A 20,464-nucleotide genomic window follows, 5' to 3' on the forward strand; every position below is an offset into this window, starting at 1 on the left:
TTAGTTGCTCCACGGCATGTGGGATCTTCCCGGATCAGGGATCGAACCTGTGTCCCTTGCATTGGCAGGTGGATTCTTAACCACTGCGCCACCAGGGAAGTCCCTGGGCCTAGCCTTTAAAAGACCCACAGCTTTCAATTCCTCTCAGGATGTTCCCTCTCAGAACCTTGCTGCCATGCTGTGAGAAGTCTTTGCCTCAGTAGAGGCCATGTATAGGTGTTGTGGTCCACAGGACTAGCTAAGTTCCCAGTGACAGCTAGCACCAACTTCCAACTATGTGATCATAGTTGGAATGGCCAAGTCATCTTGGCCATTCCATCCCAGTCAAGCTCCCAGAACACTGCATCCTCAGCGAACATCATATGGAATGTAAGAATTCCTAAGTCAACTCACTAAATTGTGAGAATTAATAAAATAATTGTTTTAAGTCACTAAGTTTTAGGGTAATTTGTTAGAAATAATAGATGACCAAAACCGTAATTTTGTTCTAGTAGTATTTATTAAATAGCAGAATTCCTAGTTGTATTTCCTTAAGTAAATCTATGTTCTCCTCATATTTGTACAACTCATTTTTCATGCAACTTCCTTACTTCTATTTTTAAAATCACTCTCATGTATTTTGTTATTTTCAAGTCGCTTGGTTCTAATATGTAGAAAAGCTGCTAATATTTTTATTTTATATCTGGCCACCTTAACGAAATTCTAAACAGATATAATCATTCTGATACTGAGTCTCTTGGATTTTCTAAGTTGAAAGTTATCATACACAAATAGCTTTTTCTCTTTTCTATTAATTTTCTCATTTGTTTCATTTATTTTTCTTTCATTAGTTAAAACCTTCAGGTAAATATTAAATAATTATGGTAATAGGCCTAAGAATCTGTTGATTTTAGTGTTAATACCATTGTTTACACATAATATTAACCCATGATTTGTTCTCTTTTTTCTCTAATAGATTTCAAATCACTGGCTTATTCCTGACCACTAATTCCAAACTCATAAACTGTGCTTTATCTATAAGACTGTTCCTGTCTCTAACCTAAAACAAAAATAAACTTTAAACCTTAGCCTATAATCCTAATTCTGGGTCTCTGCCTACTTCTCTCCTGGAGACCAGCCCATGCCAAACCACCTCTGCCTTTCTTTGGCCTAACAATTTCCCCCGACTTCTCAAATCACCTAGTTAGTTAAACTCTCCAAAATCTGGCTTTATATGCTCTATCCAAATTTACCTTATACTGTCTCTAGTAAACTTGGATCACTGATTCTTATTCTAGATCTGAAACATTTGGTGAGCCTTAAAAATATACATGTGTGTAGAAAATCCTAAAGACACTACCAGAAAACTACTAGAGCTCATCAATGAAATCAGTAGAGTTGCAGGATACAAAATTAATACACAGAAATCTGTTGCATTTCTATACACTAACAACAAAAGATCAGAAAGAGAAATTAAGGAAACAATCCCATTTACCATCACATCAAAAAGAATAAAATACCTAAGAGTAAACCTACCTAAGGAGGCAAAAAACCTGTACTCTGAAAACTATAAGATGCTGATGAAAGAAATCAAAGATGACACAAACAGATGGAAGATATACCATGTTCTTGGATTGGAAGAATCAATATTGCCAAAATGACTATACTACCTAAGGCAATCTACAGATTCAATGCACTCTCTATCAAATTACATTTTGTGTAATTGGCATTACACAAACAAACTTATGGTTACCAAAGGAGAAGAGGGAAGGGATAAATTAGGAGTTTGAGATTAATATATACACACTACTATATACATACTGTGAAAATGGCATTTTTCACAGTAGAACAAAACATTTTTTAATTCCTATGGAAATATAAAAGACAATCTTGAGAATAGCCGAAGCAATCTTGAGAAAGAAAAATGGAGCTGGAGGAACCAGGCTCCCTGACTTCAGACTATACTACAAAGCTACAGTGATCACAACAGTATGGTACTGGCACAAAAACAAATACAGATCAGTGAAACAGGATAGAAAGCCCAGAAATAAACCCACACACCTACGGTCAATTAATCTACCATAAAGGAGGCAAGAATATACAATGGAGAAAAGACAGTCTCTTCAATAAGTGGTGCCAGGAAAAATGGACAGGCTACATGTAAAAGAATGAAATTAGAATATTCTCTAACCCCATATACAAAAATAAACTCAAAATGGATTAAAAACCTAAATGTAAAACCAGATACTATAAAACTCCTATAAAAACATAGGCAGAACACTCTGACATAAAATGCAGCAATATCTTTTTGGATCCATCTCCTAGAGTAATGGAAATAAAAACAAAAATAAATAAATGGGACCTAATTAAACTTAAAAGCTTTTACACAGCAAAGGAAACCATAAACAAAACAAAAAGACAACCTACAGAATGGGAAAAAATATTTGCAAATGATGCAACTGATAAGGGATTAATTTTCAAAATATACAGACAGCTCATATATCTCAATATCAAAAAAACAAACAACCCAATCAGAAAATGGGCAGAAGATCTAAACAGACATTTCTCCAAAGAAGACATACAGATGCCCAAAAGGCACATGAAAAGATGCTCAGCATCCCTAATTGTTAGAGAAATGCAAATCAAAACTACAATGAGGTATCACCTTAACACTGGTCAGAATGGCCATCATCAAAAAGTCTATAAATAATAAATGCTGGAGAGGGTGTGGAGAAAAAGGAACCATCCTACATTGTTGGTGGGAATGTAAATTGGTACAGCCACTATGGAGAACAGTATGGAGGTTTCCTTAAAAAACTAAAAATAGAACTACCATATGATCCTGCAATCCCACTCCTGGGCATATATCCACACAAAACCATAATTCAAAAAGATACATGCACCTCAATGTTCACTGCAGCACTATTTACAATAGCCAAGATGTGGAAGCAACCTAAGTGTCCATCAACAGAGGAATGGATAAAAAAGATGTGGTACATATATACAATGGAATATTACTCAGCCATAAAAAAGAATGAAATAATGCCATCTGCAGCAACATGGATGGACCTAGAGATTATCATACTAAATGAAATGAGTCAGAAAGAAAAGGACAAATATCATGATGTCACCCATATGTGGAATCTAAAAAAAAAAAAATGATACAAATGAACTTAAATACAAAATAGAAATAGACCTACTGACATAGAAAACAAACTTATGGTTACCAAAGGGGAAGGGGGGAGGGATAAATTAGGAGTTTGAGATTAATATATACACACTACTATATATAAAATAGATAACCAACAAGGACCTACTGTATAGCACAGGGAACTGTACTCAGTATTTTGTAATAACCATTAAGGGAAAAGAATCTGAAAAAATATATATATATATATTTTTTTTTCCATATATATATGGAATCACTTTGCTGTATACCTGAAACTAACATGACATTGTAAATCAACTATACTTCAATTTTAAAAAATGTGGCAATCTTAAAAAAAATACATGATGCATGTGTGTATTTGTGTGTGTGTATACATGTTCCATGTGGCCAAGTTGGGCTTCTCATAAGCATAGTGATATCAGGGTACTAGAACTAGTGGCTGCTGAATTCCAGGAGAAAGAAGCAGAAGCTGCAAGTCCTATTACAGGCTAGACCTGGAACTGGCACAGTGTCACTTCTGCTACATTTTATTGATCAAAGAATCTAGTGCCAGCTCAGAGTCAAGGGGAGGGAAAACAACATCTACACTTCAATGGAGGGAGTGACAAAGATTTTGTGGCCATCATTAATCCACCAAAATCCATTAACTGGGAAAATAAATGACATTTACTGAAGTAAATTCCAGATTGATTAAGGTATATTATATTTAAATAATGAAGTAGATGGAGCTAGAATAAAATGAAAAAATGTACCTTAGTTTTGGGATGGAAAAATTCTTATGTATAAAATTAACAGATATAAAACAATGGGGGAGATACATGATAACATAAAAAATATGTTTGGCAGGCTCCATGAATAAAATAATTTTTAAAAATGTCTTCAAAAAAAAAAAAAAATGTCTTCAGACACATCTCATTTGCCACAAATATGGTCAATAGTAAGAATTTAACATAAGCTTGTAACATACTAATTAAAAACCTCTAGAATCTTGATAACAGACATAAAAGAACCATTTACTGAATCACAGATGACCAAAACAAATAATTTTTACTTTTCTCATAATCCAGTATCTATCTGTCCATCTATCTATCTGTTTCTTTGGTTCCTAGATATGTGCAAAAGGCGGAGATATAAATGTAGGCAGAAAGAGACATGTTGCCTTCCCTCAAGGAACACAAAGCCTAGGGTGAGACAAAGACTCACAGAGACACATGTAGAGTGTATTTGTGATAAATGGTAAGAGGAAAAGAATATGGTGCTATGGGAGTATATAATAGAAAAAACTAACCCAGTCAAGAAAGGCTTCCCTGAGGAGATATGGACCTATTTGAGATCTGAAGGAATAGGAGTCAACTAGGCAAAGATAGGAGGAAGAGCATTAAGTAAAGAAACAACATGCACAGAGGTCCTGTGATGGGAGAGGGCAAGCCACACTCAAGGGACAACAGAAATATGTTCCCTATGGAAGTGTTTTTTCTCTACTGAACCCCAACACCTATCAGAGTACACAGGGCACAGTAGATGCTAATACATATTTGATGCTGGCTGACTGAGAGTAGATCAGTGTGGTTTGAGTGCAAAAAGGATGTACTGTGAGATGAGGTTGGAGAAGTAGGTAGGGACAAGTGTGTTGTGAAGTAAGCAAAACTGAATTCAGTACAGAGGTTTCAGCAAGTACATGATAAACCATGATCTCCATGACTGCAGTGTGGTTCAAACACTGGAGTTGTGGAGGGGAGACAAAGCTAAGAGGGAAGCCAAGATCTTGTATTAAGACAAGAGGCTATGGTGATAGTTCAGGTGAGAGATGACAGGACATGGACTACAGTAGTGGCATTGCAGATAGAGAAGTAGATTCATTTAAGAGATATTTAGTATAAAAAACAAGTATTAGATAGGTGAAGGAGAAGAGGCTGTCAAGGATAATACTTAAACTATACTTGTATAACTGGATGGATGGCACCTCATCCAGCTAGGGAACAATGGAAGAATACTGGGAAGGAAAAAGATCACTTGGGTTTTATGAAATTTAAGGCATCTTTGAGACATCCAAGAGAAATGTCATGTGTATATAAATTTTATTTCGGAGCTGAAGCCTGAGCTGGGGATATGAACTTGTAAGCTGCTATAAATGTGTGATAATTGAAGCTGCAGTTGTAGATGGAAGAAAATACAGAGTCAAAAGAGAAGACAGGATGAGATCAAATGTTGACAAACTGAAATGTATTAGATAGGTAGAGAAGGACAGGTCTGCAGTAGACAGAGACAGACTAGCCAGAAAGAGAAGAAGAAACTCAGGAGTATTACAGGAACCTAGGAGTGTTTTCAGAACGAGCAGCAGTTAACAGCGTCACTTGCTATTGAGAAGTCAAATGAGATAAGGAATTAAAAAGTGTCCCCTGGAGCTCGCTCCAATAAAGTCATGAGTGACTTGAACAAGAACTGTTTAAGATTAGTATTTCGGGTAAGAGCTCAACAGGAACGGGTTGAGGAATAAAAGGTGAGGAAAAGAGAAAAGCAAGTATAAAACACCCGGAGAAGTCTGGCTATAAAGAGGTAAGAAACAGAGTATTAGAAGAGGGTGTAGGGTTGAGAGAGAAAGTTAAAAAATTAATAATGACCTGAAAATGTTAAAAAGCTAATGGGAGAATGAGGCAGAAATGGTGAAAATATAAGTTAAAAAAAGCATGGAGAAATGGGGTCGAAAGGATAATCAGGGAGAGGATTTACCTTATGAAAGAAGAAATGGAGTCAATTGCCTAACAAATTAAGATTTCAGGTAAATAATACCCAGTGTTTGCTCGGGTGATAACAGAGATATAATAACTAAAGTGATAGTAACACTCTCATTATTAGTGAGTATGAGTTGGTAGTAGACAACATAGTTCTTTTGTAGACAATATAACCTAATGTAACAAGACAGTTAATATAGTTATACCCTTTGGGATGAAATTTCTCTTCTAAGAAGGAATCCTGTGAAAGGAATCAGATATGCCTGAAAACCTGGCAACAAACTAAATGTCCAACAGTTGGGGTGGGGAATGGTTAATTATTATACATGCATGTGAGGGGCTGTCATATGCGAATAAGAAACCACATTTTCATAGACTAATTAAATGGGTATTTGTTCATGATATCACATGAGGTGAGAAGAGCAGAACACATAATGACACATTCTCAATGATCCCAGTTTTGGAGAAAAATATTTACAAGCCATAGGCACACATCATCACAAAGAAAATGGCTTAAGAAAACAAACCACGATGTTAATACTGCATAGCTCTGGGTAGTGAGGTAACAGGGTGAGTTATATTCCTCTTCATACTTTATTTACTAAAATTTATATTAAGCACACAACAATTTCTAATCTCTCACAAACAAAATGTTAATAAGAATATAGAGATTACAATGAAGGTAGGAAGGCACAAGTTAAGGAGGTCTTACAGTAAAAGAAGGAAAAATGGAAGATTACTGGAGTCACCCTAGTATAAAGCAGTTCCTTTTCTTTAAAAGAGAGAATATGATTTAATGTTAGGTTGGCTAACATTTGCTTATATAACACCACATGCCAGAGGCTGTTCTAAGTGTGCTACACATATCAACTCATTTAATCCTCACAGTAACATGGAGGTAAACACTGTTACGTTACAGAAGAGGAAACTTGGCAGGGAGGCTGCCCCAGGCAATTCTGCCTGTGTTAAGAGTCTGTGTTCCTCCTCCTACACCGTTGGTGGGAATGTAAACTGGTGCAGCCACTATGGAGAACAGTATGGAGGTTCCTTAAAAAACTAAAAATAGAGTTGCCATATGATCCAGCAATCCGACTCCTGGGTATATAGCCATACAAAACTATAATTCAAAAAGATACATGCACCCCAATGTTCATGGCAGCACTATTTACGACAGCCAAGACATGGAAACAACCTAAATGTCCATTGACGGGTGAACGGATAAAGATGTGGTACATATATACAATGGAATATTACTCAGCTCTAAAAATAATGAAATAATGCCAGTTGCAGCAACATGGGTGGACCTAGAGATTATCACACTAAGTAAATCAAAAAAAAAAAAGACAAATATCATATAGTATCACTTACATGTGGAATCTAAAACATGACACAAATGAACTTATCTACGAAACAGAAACAGACTCACAGACATAGAGAACAAACTTGTTGTTGCCAAGGGGGAGGGAGGAGCAGAGGGATGGATTGGGAGTTTGGGATTAGCAAATGCAAACTATTATATATAGAATGGATAAATAACAAGAGCCTACTGTATAGCACAGGCAGCCATATTCAATATCCTATAATAAGCCATAATGGAAAAGAATATGAAAAAGAATATATATATATACATACACACACTTATATATATATATATATGCATAACTGAATCACTTTGCTGTACACCAGAAACTTAACACAACATTGTAAACCAACTATACTTCAATTAAAAAAAAAAAAAAGAATTTGTGTTCCTAACCCACACCACTTTTTTGCCTGTCCATATAAGAAAAGGAATCTGTGAACAAAAAGCAATGACTTTTCTTCTTCAAAGTTTAGCTGGTTTGCTGTCACCTCCCAACCAACAACTCAAACCCTGGGTTGTACATTATCTGTGTATTTAATGAACAGAAGCTTCTTACAAATGCCTCAGATCTACCTGTTGCTTACCAAAAACAGTTGTTCTTAGAATTTCTTGCTCCATTATCCAACTTTTTTCCTTACTCTCCAACCTGGAGGTCTCAGCTGGTTTGGAAAGTAGATGCTCTGTACATGGGGAAAAGGAAAACAAACAAACAAACAAACACATTTCAGACATTTTTATAGGGAAGAGAATCCCATCCCAAAGTAGTAGTCTAAGAGCTGATAAAAGGTAAGGCCAGTGGACCTGTGTATTTCTAGCTCTACATCAGAAAGGACTTTCAGTCACATACAGCAAGAAAATCTGCTATTGTGCCCAGAAGTTATTACGAAACCTAAACTGAAACCCAAATGCCCTCAACCACTTCAACAGTAGTTTTTAACAGTAGATGAAGAGACTACTAAAGGGCAGATGAGGTAAATACGCAGACGCCACCTTTATGCAATGAATTCAGGTTCCTATAGTTCTCCAGCATCACATCCCTGTACAGGTTCTTTACAGCAGGGTCCAGTTGCCCCCACTCTTCCTCGCTGAATTCCACAACCACATCTTTGAATGTCACTGGTTCCTAAAACATTAAGTTCCTTTTTAATCAAAGGTCTCAAAAATATTACTAGAGGAGAAATGAATTTGGAAAGAACAGGGTAGGTGGCGAGAATATCCAAAAAAAAATTGATAGGACAATGTTTGGAGTTCTAAGTGATAAAAATCAAGTTACCTTAGGGGCCTATCAACTTGGTACTCTTTGAGGGCTGGGAAAGGAAAATGAAGGGCTGTCCTAACTCTAGATTAGCTTACATTTTAACTGAGGAGAAAAACCGGTTGGAATAATTGTGCAACAAAAAATTACTATAGAGTACAAATAATTTACACAGAAAGAGTTCAGAATAGGAAGAGCTTAAGGCAGATTGGAGGGAAATTTATAATGAAAATGTAGGCTCTCCTAGCAGAACAGGGAGCATCTCTAACTGAGAAACACTGTTGGCTAATGCTTCATCCTTCAGGTCTCAGAGCCCAATGTCACTTTGTCAGATAGGCCTTTTCTGATTACCCAACAAAGTAGCCATCTTCCTAATCAGTCTGTTTCTCTATTTTCTCCCTAACAATTATTACCATCTGCAATTATCTTATTTGCTTGTGTTTGTCTACTTCTAGTATTATGTAATCTCCACAGAGGCAGGCATTTTGTTTCATTTACTGTCATATTCCCAGCCCTTAGAAATGTTAGGCACTGCATAAATACTGGTCATAAGGGCCTTCATCCCGCCAGCTGTTGCACTTTTCCGTCCAGCATTCTCAACCTTGTCCTTATAGTTACCTTCAATCACACTGAAACACACAAATCCTTCCTCTACCTCAGAGCCAGTCTTTGTGAGTAAGTTGTCTACATGTGTTTTGCCTACTTCCTCACTTTTCCTCTTTCCTCAACCCTCTGCAACCTGGCTTCCACTCCCAGGCATGCTTGTATCTCCATGATGTTAAGAGAATAGACACTACTCAGGCTGCACTTTTCTGAACTTTTAAAGGATTTCTCCTTGAAATATGGTCATTCTTTGCTTTCACAGTGACATCATATTTTCCTGGTTTTCCTCTACCACTTTGGTCCTTTCATTTCAGTATCCTTTGAGGTTTCTTCTGCTCCTGCCTATTAAATTATATTGCTCAGGATTCTGCCCTTGGCTTCCTTCACTTTTAATTCTAAACATTCCCTGGGTAGGCCCTATGTCTATACCTTCAATTATCATCTACAATCTCAAGGGCATAGATGCACAGAGAATATACAAAAATTAAATATTTTCCAAAAAGTGTATCATCAACTAAAATAGATCCAACGTCCAGCGTATCATCAACTAAAATAGTCATGTTCTTAGATGGAACTATGTTTGGCAAAAGTTCACAGACCTAAAAAAAAAAAGCAGAGCGTTACAATAGAGCGGAATCCTAATTTACCTGGGATTTGCCTGTTAGTGAGTCAGCTTCCATTTTTTCTTTCTTGATGCTCCCTTTCTGGAGTAGGGCAGAATCCTTGCAGGTTATACCTGAGGAAGATGAAGGAAAACATTAGGGAGACAAGTTTTTCCTTGGAGAAACTTTTAATAATTATAGTACTTTTAACATGCTACTTCAGAAGTTTGAAATTTAATGATGTCAGCCTCTACCAGCAACCAGAATCTCCAGGAGTGGGGCCCAGATCTTATATTTTTAAAAAGCTCTAAAAGTGATTTGCATATTCTACGAGGGGTCAAGAACTACTTGATCAGAGAGAAGGCCAAAATAATATTTTGATGCCTCACCTGTGGTTATAGCAGATCCAAAAAAAAAACTTTGATCTTGTCAAAACTAAATCCTAACTAAGGCTTAGCCACCACAGGCTGTAATTTACTGGGAGCTAAGAATATTTTACCCAACCAATCACTTTCTCAAAGACATTGGGGATTAATCTACTCAAGGATTCTTTTCCTCTAAGTCGCTCTGTGTATACTACACACAGACTTAGGCAGTCTGGTCACCTTGGACTACTGAGTCTTCCAGGACATAAAGATCTGAGCAGCAACCGATTCTCTTCTCCAGCCCTTTGGTGAGACGTATACCCAAGGGCTACTCCCTAATGTTTCTCCAAGATTCATTAATTACACCACTAATCCTCAAATGCCAGACTATGGGCCAATACTGGTCTGTGAAGAAGTTTTCATTGATTCAGGGTGAAATAAGAAAAAATAGAAACAATGCAGGAAATATTTACATTTTATAAATAAAGGCAGGATTTGAAAAAAAAATCCAAATTTCTCAGCAACATGCCATTTGAATACTGCCACAAGATTACAGTCTGTTAACTTTACTCAGGCCTATAACACTTTGTGAAACCTCAGTTTCCTCAGTCCCATAACCCCTAGAACAGTCAATACCACATTTTCTTCTAATATGATTTTTTTAATTTTTAAATTAATTTTTATTGGAGTACAGTTACTTTACAATGATGTGTTAGTTTCTGCTGTACAGCAAAGTGAATCAGCTATACATATACATATATCCCCTCTTTTTTGGATTTCCTTCCCATTTAGGTCACCACAGAGCACTGAGTAGAGTTCCCTGTGCTATACAGTAGGTTCTCATTAGTTATCTATTTTATACATAGTAGAATATCACATTGTTTCTTATTCTTGTCATTCTTGGAAATATGCAAGATATCTTGAAAAGATGCAAAAGCCTTCAATCAGCCATCCCTTTTTTATTGCTCTGAGTATTGTTTCCTTCCCGTAACTCTTCTTTCCTGCTGACTTCCTTCCTGAACCTTTACAGTTGTGTTGTCTGAAACTCTCATGCCATTCAAAGAAAAATTCCTATACATTCCCTAGCTCTTTATAAAATATTCTTTCTCCCTTCTAATCTAAAATGGATCTTGGCCACCATCAAAGCCACCTCTTCTCATCCTCCAATACTATGGTCTTGGTAGTTGTTTTGATATATTCATACTTCTCCATTCCCATTTCCTCATAAAGATTTTTCTACGCTCATACAAAAATTTTTTCATAGTGGTTCATGCCATTTAGCTAGGGCCTTCTTGATGTTGTAATACACTAAGCTATTGCAAATTCATTTATTCAGACCGTATTTACTGAGTACCTCCCATGTGTGAGGCACACAAATGCCTGCCCTCAGGGAGCCTATAGTCTGTTGTGAATGACAGGCATTAAATAAGTAATTGTACTAGGTCAGTAAAAACTTTACTTAGCTAACCTTGCTTTCCACACCAAATCATAATCTTTTCAACAATCCAGCCTGAAGACCCTTGACAACCTTATTTCTAACAACCATCAGCAATCAAGCTACTTCCTTTTTCATACTGGGGTCCTTATATAGGATTAGAACTTAGGATTGTTCTACTCTGAGAACAAACTTGAATGAATCAATCCCTAACTATATTTTCCTATCCTTTCAACTTTCCTATCCTTTCATCAAGGTTCCACCATAGTACATTGCTTCTTTAATTTTCTCCCAGTCTATCATCCCTCTTGTGAAGTCACTTTCTTTTCTACGCAGCTTGGATTTTATGGTAAATCACTTGCAGATTTACTCTTTTCAGACTTCAAATTCCTTGAACACTGATCCTTTATATCTAACATCCAATCTTCGCTTGATGCAGTAATCTCTTTTACCTTACCTTTTTAAAAAACTGAGGTAAAATTCACATAACAAAAAATTCACCATATTAACCATTCTAAAGTACACAATTCATGGGTTTTAGTATATTCATAGTGTTGTGCAACTGTCACCACTATCTAATTCCAGAACATACTCATTACCCCCAAAAGTAACCCCATACCCCTTAAGGAGTCACCTCCCATTCCCCTTCCCTCCGTGCTGTCTCTTTGGATTTGCCTATTCTGGGCATTCCATGTAAATTCAGTCATATGGTATGTGACCTTTTTTGTCTGACTTCTTTAAAGTAGCATATTTTGAAGGTTCATCCATGTTGTGGCATGTGTCAGTTCTTTGTTCCTCTTAATGGCTGAATAATACTCCACTGTATGAATATCAATTTGTTTATCCATTCATCAGTTGATGAACTTTTGGATTGCTTCCATTTGTTTGGTTATTACGAATAATGCTGCTATGAACATTCATATACAAATTTGTCAAACGCTTTTTCTGCATCAACTGAGATGATCATGTGATTTTTCCCTTCATTGTATTGGTATGGTGTATAATGTTGATTTTCACATTTGAACCATCCTTGTATTTCTGGGATAAATCCCTAATGGTCATGGTGTATAATCCTCTTAATATGCTGCTGGGTTTGGTTCACTAGTTTTCTTTTCTTGTAATGCCTCTCTCTGGCTTTGGCATCAGATTAAAACTCCCAACATAGAATAGGTTAGGAAGTATTCCTGCCTTTTCTATTTTTTAGAAGAGTCTGAGAAAGTTTGGTGTTAATTATTGTTTTAATGTTTGGTAGAATTCATCAGTGAAGCCATGTTGTCCTTGGGTTTACTTTGTTGAAATTTTAAAAATTACTGATTCAGCCTCTTTAGTTGTTACAGATGAGTTGAGTCAGTTTTGGTAGTTTTGGGAATTTTTCTATTTCATCTAAGTTTTCACAGCATTCTCTTATAATCTTTTTGATTTATGCAAGGTCAGTAGTAATATCCCTACCTTTATTCCTGATTTTAATTATTTTGGTCTTCTTTTTTGCTTGGTCATTGTAGCTAAAGTTTTATCAATGTTGTTGATGTTTTCAACATTTTTTGGAATTTATAAAGTCTATATTCTTTGTTGTGTGTGCCCACTTAAGTCTGTTTCCTTAACTTGGTGGTTAGCTAGCAATTCCAGAGATTTCCTTAAATGCTTGAAACCAGAAAAACAAAAATCATTTCCTAGCCTTTGCAGATGGGCTGTCTGCATCAGGAAATGTCTTCAATACTTAGCCAGATAGTTTTCACCCCTGCCTTAGTCTTCATTTTCTGCTCGAGCAGAGCCTGAAGACCAGCCAGAGGTGAGAATCAGGGAATTCTCAGGTCTTTCTGAACATGTACCCAGCCTTCTAGATCTCTAAGAATATGTAGAAGCTTTCAAATCCCTTACTCTCTAAAGCACCTTTCCTCCCATCTTTTTGTTTAGTCTATGTTTGTCCCAACTGTTTATTTGCTGTCCCAGGTAGCAGTGGCTAATACATTTTTCATTAAATGTTTCTGACAAATGCTAGCCAGGTAGCCATTTCAGCCCTGAGAGGTCTAAGGTAGGTAAAATATGGGCAAACCCTTTAAGTGGGTTCTTCAGGGATCCATGGCACGTTAAAAGAAAGCAAAAGCCTTTCTCGGTCCTGTATTACCCTGAAACCTCTCATTTTCTTCCCAAACTTCTCAAGAATAGTCTATAATGATTATCACATTCCCACCTCATACTTCATATTTTTTTGACCCATGTGATAGGCAGAATAGCCCCCTGAAATGTCCATGCCCTAATCCTTGGATACACGGCAAAAGGGACTCAGCAAGGGAATTCCCTGGAGGTCCAGTGGTTAGGACTCAGCACTTTCACTGCCAGGGCCAGGGTTCAATCTCTGGTTGGAGAACTAAGACCCCACAAGCCTCATGGCATGGCCAAAAAAAAAAGGGACTCAGCAATATTAAAGTTAAAGATCCTTGAGATGAAGAAATCATCCTGGGGACTTCCCTGGTGGTGCAGTGGTTAAGAATCCACCTGCCAATGCAGGGGACACGGGTTTGATCCCTGGTCTGGGAAGATCCCACATGCCGCAGAGCAACTAAGCCTGCGCGCCACAGCTACTGAAGCCCGTGCACTCCAGGGCCCGCGAGCCACAACTACTCAGCCCACGTGCTGCAACTACTGCAGCCATACACCTAGAGTCTGTGCTCCGCAACAAGAGAAGCCACCGCAATGAGAAGCCCAAGCACCACAACGAAGAGTAGCCCCTGCTCGCTGCAACTAGAGAAAGGCCGTGTGCAGCAACAAAGACCCGATGCAGACAAAAATTAAAAATTAAAAAAAAAAAATCATCCTGGATTATCTGGGTGGTCTCAATCAAATTACATTCATCTTGAAAAGTGGAGAACTTTTCCCAGCTGTGGTCAGTGAGACAGAGAGAGTGAAAGGGTGAGTGTGAGCATGTGCATGTATGCCAGCACACACCATGACAATAGAATGGAGTGTCAGAGAGATGGCAGTGTGAAAAGGGCTTGGCTCACCATTGCCAGCTTTGAAGATGGGGGAAAGGGAGCATGAGGCCCAGAAAGAAATGAATTCCTGTTGATGCCTTGATTTTAGCCCAGGGAGACCCATGTTGGACCACTGATCTAATCAACAATTTCAATAAATTATTTTCAATACTCATCTTAACAGGACCTTTTTGTTGCAACATTGTTGAACACTCCCTTCTTGAAGATTTCTTTTTTCTTAGCTCAAGATACCAATCTTTCCTGCTTCTTTGCTTTCTAGATTACTCCTTTCTAGCTTGCTTCCCTGAGTTTTCTTATTTTGCTCAGTACTTCATTTTATTTCCTTTTTGGATAAGGACTAAATATAATCCCAATACCAGTATCATCACTGTCTCTAATCAATAATGCCTAGTCAAATATCCAGTCAATTGCCTCATGTCTTATAAGGTTCACACATTCACATGATCAATTACACATCTTTTATGTTTCTTTTAATCTCTAAATCCCTCTTCCATAGCCCCTCCCTACTCCCTTACAATTATTTTTAGAAACTGGATTGTCTTGCAGTTTCCCACAGATTGGATTTTAGTAATGGCATTCCCATGGTATAGTTTAACATGTTCCTCTATTCTCTATTTTCTATAATTGGTAGTTAGATCTATGCCAGCTCTTAAATACTGGTTCTTCCTAAGGATTTGTATTTTTCCTACTTCTGTTCATACCTATACATTTCCATATTTTTCTTTCTTGATTTTAGCCCAGAGAGACCCACTGATCTACAAACCTGTAGGACTATACATTCATATTGTTTTAAGCAACAAAGTTTATGGTAATGTGTTACAGCAGCAACAGAAATTGCTATACTTCTGAACACTAAAGCCATATTTTTAACTATATATTAGATTATTCACTGTGGTTGTCCCACAAAGACCTCAAATCCAACATGCCACATAATTAATATATTAATCTCCTCACCAACAAAAACTGTTACTTACGCTCCATTCATGCAAGCCAGAACATTTATTCCATTCACACCTAATATGTAAACCCTTTAGGTTCAAACTCCTCTGTTTTCCCAAATGCTTCCTCATTCTCTAACACCTGATCTACTACAATACTTCCTAACTGGTTTTCGTATTTTCAGAGCTCTCAGGGCTATCCTTTACTGCAGAAGTTGATAAACTTTTTCTGTAAAGATCCAGATTGTAAATATTTTATTTAGGCTTTGCAGGCAATACAGTCTCTGCTATAACTAATCAAGTCTAGTCATAGTATGAAAGCAGCTGTAGACAAAATGTAAATGAATGGGGTGTGGCTGTGTTCCAATAAAACTTTATTTCCAAAAATATTTGGCCTGTGGTCATAGTTTGCTGATCCCTGCTCTACACTGAAGCCAACACAGTATTTTTGAAAGGTAAATCAAATTATTTTACTCCCCTACTCAATCTGTGAGATCTCAGTTCAGCCTTCCTAATATAGTAAAGTTCTTCAGGATCTGGCCCTTGACACCTTCTAGCTTCAGAAAAAGTTCTTATGCTAAGTGAAATAAGTCAGATAGAGGAAAACAAATACTCTATGATATCACTTACATGTGGAATCAAAAAAATAGAACTAGTGAATATAACAAAAAATAAACAGATTCACAGATATAGAGAACAAACTAGTGGTTACCAGTGGGAAGAGGGAAGGGGGGAGGGACAATATAGGGAAAGAGGATTAAGAGGTATAAAATATTATGTATAAAATAAGCTATAAGGATATATGGTACAACACAGGGAATATAGCCAATATTTTATGACTATAAATGGAGAATAACCTTTAAAAATTATGAATCACTATGTTATATACCTATAACATATAAATACTGTACATCAACTATGCATCCATAAAAAATTTTTTTTAAAAGATAATTTTTCTTCATATGGGAAGGGTCAACTATTCTACCTCCAATTTTCTATATTCTCACCTTCATCCTTAAGCATATCAGTCACATCCTCTATGAGGCTCACCACTTCCTTGCTGTTCTTTGGATGTTGTAAATTCACCCAAGTCCTGACTTCTTCAGGGAGAATTGTCAGGAATTGTTCCAGTACCAATAGCTCTAGGATCTGCTTCTTTGTGTGAATTTCTGGTCTCAGCCACTGAAGACAGAGCTCCCAGAGTTGGCTCAGGGCTTCATGAGGCCCAGACACTTCCAAATACTGGAAATGTCTGAACTTTAGACGAGAGGCTTCACAGTCATCTGTCTCCACGACTGGGATAGATTCCTGCTGCCAAGACACATCTGCTGCTCTCAGGACCTCACTTTGTTCATGAGGAGCCAGGTTTTGAGGTTTTGAGATAGCCGTCAACTTGTTCAAAGGCTGCATCTTCCTACACAGAGCTCCCACTGCAGTTCAGATTTGTCTTATCAGAAGATTCCAATAATTCTCATGCTTGGGCTAAGCACTTGTGTACTATATACATATATATGCAGTGAGAAAAGTTTCAGGAGCTTCAGACGAAGAGCCAATATTCAGGCACCCAAGAGACTGAAAAAAAGACATAAATATGACCTACAGATAATGAACATGGATAGGTCAAAAAGTGCATTCCCGGACTATAACAATCAAAAGTTTTAATTTGTTAGGATTCGCTATGAGCCAGTCTGCAATGCCCATCAATCAGGGAGGTCTTAGGCTCAACAAAACATTTAAACCTTGCAGGACTACCACAGCTCATATTTGGCACCTAGGTTACTAAGAAGGCTATTGGACAGAAAACAAAGCTTGCTAACAGAGGAGTGAGTAACTGGAATTTTTCTTCAGTGGCAGTTCTCACAGAGTATAGCTCGAGTGCAAGGAGATGTGGACCATGTAGGTTGGGCAGAAAGCATCTTGACTCAAAAGCCTTCTACAGGAGCTGATATCTCACAACTCTACGAGTGCAGCTCTCAGGGTTCCCCAAAGAGTGTGCCAGATTATGAGTCACTACATTCAGGGAAGTTCAGATCCAGCTTTCTATCTGATTTACAGTTCTCCCAGTCCAGATGCAATTTACCATTCAGGAGTCATTTTTCTTATAAGCCTCTAGGCCAGTGGTTCTTTTTCCATAGCATTGTGCTTGTACAGTTACAATATCGTTTCTAATTTCTCTGAAGATTCTAATTTGAGTTTTCTGTTTCCTAAATTCCCTTTGATTCTGTGGTCAGGGTTTCTATTTATCTTGGTTTTTAGACATCTGGTATTCCCTAGTTTTCTGCTCATATTTAAGAATCAAGTGTTAGGTTGATTATTCCAGATCATCATATGAATTTCTACTTCTTCTGTATCAGTAGATTGGTTTCCTAATGGGTGTCTACCCTGAATGGGAGACTTACCAAGAGCCATGTGAATATCAGTGAGACACACACATTGGCAGACTTTGATTTAGGGTGAGTGGAGGAGCAGGCTGTCAAGTTGTGGGCTCCCCACACAACAGAGTGAAAAGGTTTTACTATGAAATGTCAACACCTAACCTAAAAGCCTTCGTTCTCCTCAGATGGTTTATTCAATTTATTTAGGGAAGAACTTTTTGTGGGAGGAAGGCACTGGAGCTAAACTGCTTCTCTATGTAGGTGGGAAGAGGGCTGGGAGGTTGGGGAGATGACTGGAATAGGTGTTTCACAGGTAACCCTTCACTCGATTCCTATGTTCTATTTAACTCTCACTGCCATACTCTGTTGAAACAGCTTAAGATTCACATAGGCAGATGGGTTTCCACCTCCTAGCATATTCTAAGTTGTGACCTTTTCTACACTGCTTCTGTAAACCATATTTTCACTTTCTGTCTTGTAGAAATGTATTGACACCATTTATATACTCATTAGTATCCCCATTACATGGGGACACAGGGCAAAGTGGAACAACTGAGGGAACATTCTGAGATCCAACACAAACCTTCTCCAAAGCTTAAGGAAAGTACACGTTCATTACCAAAAAAAAAAAAAGAAAGTTCTGAAGTGCTTAAGAGGTATCACTCACTGAGTTCCAGCAGAACAATGAACTATGGGCCCAGATACTTTCAGAATTAACATACAGGGAGAAAGAGGAAAAATAAGTTCACAGATCACATATTAAAAACAAAACAAAAAACCAAGTAAGCATTAAAAAAAAAAAAAAAAGCAGATTTAACAACAAGAATATCCATTGTAACAATAAATGCACTCGGTAAAAATTTAAACTCAACTATGTAAAAAATTAAGAGACATCCAAAACAAAAGAACTCCAAAGCTTAAAGCAATGATAGAAAAAATAACAAGCAAATGTAAACAACAATAATATGCAGGGATACACTGAATTAAGATGTATATTGAATTAAAAGCACAAATGAATAAAATTAGACAAAGAGGAAACTTTAAATGACTGAAGGTACAACTCATAATGAAATATGACTGCTACTAAGTATATCAAATAACACAGTGAAATATATTTATAGCAAAACTGTCAGAAAACAAGAGATGCAAGCAACAATAACAACAGAAATGGGAGACTAAGGCAACTTTCTCAGTCCTTAACAAGTAAGCTAAAATTGATAGTATAGAGGACATGAAAAACATGCTTAGCCTGATATATAAAACCATATAGAATGTAGTTTCTATTCAAGCACTTATGAGAATGCTTACATAAGCTGCTATTTATTAAGCTACCAAAAACCTCAATAAATAAAAAGTAAATAAAAGTGGTACAAACCACATTTATTACCAGAATGAAAACGAGATCTTAACATCAAGTAGAAATAGAAAAAAATCTCAACTACTTTGAAATTTAACTTTTGCTTCTAAAAAACAACTCAAATTAAAAACACTAAAAACACTGCACTTCAAAATCTAACAGCTCGAGTTCTGTTAAGCAATAGCAAAGCCTTATATATATAATTAACCAAGAATGAGATGAATTAAACGTTCAACTCAAAGTGAGAAAAAGCAACAAAATATACTAGGAGTTTATAGGTTAAAAATTAATAAATTACTCAGTATAAATAATTATGGAGCTAGGAAGACAGGTTAGAGATGTTCAGGATGGTATGTTAGCACTTAAGATTTCAAAAGAGGAACAGTCTGGGTGATAAATGGTCCAAGGTATGACTGTGACTGAGAATAGCTTAAGTGGTCTGTAAGTGACCACCAATGGAATAAACAAAGTCAAGAACTGTTAAAGTTTAAACTCTATACTAAACAGACACCTTTAAGGATGATGGTAGGACTCAGAATGAAGATTTAAGACGCTGAGCCAATACCAATGGAAGGAAGGGCTCAGTAAGGCGCAGGTGACAGGAATCTGGAGAGTTAGATCAAATAACCAGCTGACACAAGTTCATAGGATTTTACAGCGTCAAGGAACTTGAACAGGCACTAATTATGGGGAAAAGGTAGTACCTGTGAAAAAGTTGTTTTAATCAAATAGGTCATAGGCAGAGCAGTAGCCTGAGGTAAGGAGAATCTTTCGCCTTCCGAGATTAGCTTGTAAAAAGGAGCATAAAGCAGTGTGCAAATGAGCATCTGAAATAAAGAGGTTTTAGGGAGTGGCCAGGAATGAGTGGGACAGCACGGCAAGTTGGAATGAACTTTTCTCCATTTTTTTTCCCCAGTCGATTGATCCAGTCACACTGGATCGGGAATCCATATCAGTCATTCCAAAACCAGCTGAGCAAGATATATTTATTAGATTAAACGCCTGGAGACTGCCCCCATCACAGAATGGAAGAGGAGACAGCAGACCTGGATCTGGAAGCTAACCGTCCTGTTTCCCACCCCAGCCCTCTTTACCTCTCCTCTCTCACGCACTAACTTCCTACCACAGCCCACGCCTCCATCTCTGTCAGCTCGCGCCCTCCTCCAGCTTCTCCCGCAGAGACTGCAGAGCACAGATTTGGAATCCAGGTAACAGCGAACAAGCCGAGGAGACCGCGTGGACGCACTCAAGCAGGATTCCCAATTCCACGCACCCGCATCCCGACCGCCCGCTGACCC

At 37.4% G+C, this 20,464-nt stretch overlaps 2 protein-coding genes across 11 annotated transcripts in view; one reads left to right on the top strand and one right to left on the bottom strand.

Moving 5' to 3' along the window:
- The window catches only part of ZNF215 (zinc finger protein 215), a 259,348-nt gene that overhangs the window by 10,844 nt on the left and 228,040 nt on the right, over positions 1 to 20,464 (bottom strand). For 3 of the 10 annotated variants that reach the window (XM_082341563.1, XM_082341564.1, XM_082341565.1), the window contains 3 exons: positions 9,749 to 9,837; positions 8,234 to 8,366; positions 7,828 to 7,923 (listed from right to left, as the gene is read on the bottom strand). In XM_082341563.1, the coding sequence (XP_082197689.1) occupies positions 7,828 to 7,923; positions 8,234 to 8,366; positions 9,749 to 9,837 (318 nt within the window). Of the gene's footprint in view, positions 1 to 7,827; positions 7,924 to 8,233; positions 8,367 to 9,748; positions 9,838 to 16,441; positions 17,007 to 20,260; positions 20,458 to 20,464 lie in introns of those variants that run through there. The other 7 variants (XM_082341559.1, XM_082341561.1, XM_082341560.1 and 4 more) reach the window with 5 other exon arrangements.
- OR2D2 (olfactory receptor family 2 subfamily D member 2) overlaps positions 1 to 20,464 on the top strand; it is a 53,084-nt gene that overhangs the window by 2,865 nt on the left and 29,755 nt on the right.

The sequence above is a fragment of the Balaenoptera borealis genome, assembly GCF_965194805.1.
Source record: "Balaenoptera borealis genome assembly, chromosome: 11".
Taxonomy (NCBI): Eukaryota; Metazoa; Chordata; class Mammalia; order Artiodactyla; family Balaenopteridae; genus Balaenoptera; species Balaenoptera borealis.